Here is a 1,518-nt window from a genome sequence, read left to right on the forward strand (position 1 = left end):
TCATTGCTCAAGGACTAATGATCCTGGCCCGAAATTACCTGGAAGTCTATCCTTATGAGAAGTGGAGTGATAAGGTAATACTCTTGAATAACGTAGATGGGGAGGCTAAAGTACCTGGAGTTTAAAATAGCACTTCACTGCCAACTTCAGACACCTCTACAGAACATCCTTTGACAATTTCTGGCCCACTGGCTGTTTTACTCAGAGCCATCTCTGCTGAAAACCCGTGCAGCTTTATTGTGCCAGCTTTGGATAGATTCTTCCCCTTTCGACACCACAGCAGAGACCATACAGGGCCGTGGGGTTGACTTTACTCACCAAGAGGAGCTGCAATTGCTATTCCGTGATCTCTCTGGCAGCTCATCACTGGCTAATCCTGAGGACCCTGAGACTGGATCTCCTCCAGAACAGGGTGCTGCTCTATTACTGCACTGGCCTGCTGTTAGTGTGACATTTTGTCTTCAGTGAACGGACCAGAAGGCGGTTTCAAAGAGATTCTCCTTCCCTTCAGGTTATCCCACTGTATCAGAAAGGGTCTCGCTTTCAGCCCACTACAGTGGAGATGGTGGATGGGGAAACCAGCCCTCCATTGCTCCTCACAGAAGCGGATCTCATTGCTCTCATGGAGAAACATGGCATTGGTCAGTATTGGCAGCATGGCCTCTCGCTCTTGGGAGAGCTTTGTTCATAAGCTTCTTCTCAACTTCTCTAACACCAGTTCTGTCCCACCCTCAGAGTAGGGAATTCTCTAAGCGTCACTTCAGATAAGAAATCACTTAAATGTACGGAACAAAGGGACAGTAGAGACCTGCGGGCAAAGTCCAGAGATCCTAAGGAGTCTGCAGAGTGCCTCCAATACCTAGGGAGATGGGCAATTTAGGGTCCAGGGTGTGCCTGCCAGCACCTTGTTGGCCTCAGAGCCAGTGGGACACGAGGGCAGTGCTGCTCCCAACCATAAGTTGTCTCCTTGTCCCTTTAGCACCTTGCACTCTGCACTAGGCGCAGGGGAAAATCACTTCTTTGCACCTAATTCGACTAAAAACTGTCTGCTTTCAGGGACTGACGCCACTCACGCTGAGCACATCGAGACGATTAAGACGCGGATGTACGTGGGCCTTACAGCCGATCAGCGGTTCCTCCCAGGCCACCTGGGCATGGGGCTGGTTGAAGGTAAGGGCAGCGCCCGTTAGGAAGATGGCAGGTTCCTTACTTGCTCCCTCCTTTTGCTTACCACGCAGTATGTTCCTCAGGCTATGATTCCATGGGCTACGAGATGTCCAAGCCTGACCTTCGAGCTGAGCTGGAGGCTGATCTGAAACTGATCTGTGAGGGAAAGAAAGACAAGTCTGCAGTGTTGCAGCAGCAGGTCCAAAAGTACAAGCAAGTCTTCATCGAAGCTGTGGCCAGAGCCAACAAGTGAGTCCTGTCTTTGCCCTCTTCTGTTTGCTTTGCTGCTTCTGGGAGGTACTGGCTTCTCATCTGGGGCTCAGCCTGGAGTGGGATCCTGTCACACTCTTT

At 50.9% G+C, this 1,518-nt stretch overlaps 1 protein-coding gene across 1 annotated transcript in view; it reads left to right on the plus strand.

The window, feature by feature from the left end:
- Positions 1 to 1,518, plus strand: part of TOP3A (topoisomerase (DNA) III alpha) — an 11,536-nt gene that overhangs the window by 5,812 nt on the left and 4,206 nt on the right. The window contains exons 12-15 of the mRNA XM_009329397.1: positions 1 to 74; positions 512 to 641; positions 1,057 to 1,170; positions 1,251 to 1,416. The exon at positions 1 to 74 is cut by the window's left edge and continues 103 nt beyond it. Coding sequence (XP_009327672.1) covers positions 1 to 74; positions 512 to 641; positions 1,057 to 1,170; positions 1,251 to 1,416 — 484 coding nt within the window. The remainder of the gene's footprint in view (positions 75 to 511; positions 642 to 1,056; positions 1,171 to 1,250; positions 1,417 to 1,518) is intronic.

This window comes from Pygoscelis adeliae, unplaced genomic scaffold, assembly GCF_000699105.1.
Source record: "Pygoscelis adeliae isolate BGI_AS28 unplaced genomic scaffold, ASM69910v1 Scaffold467, whole genome shotgun sequence".
NCBI lineage: Eukaryota > Metazoa > Chordata > Aves > Sphenisciformes > Spheniscidae > Pygoscelis > Pygoscelis adeliae.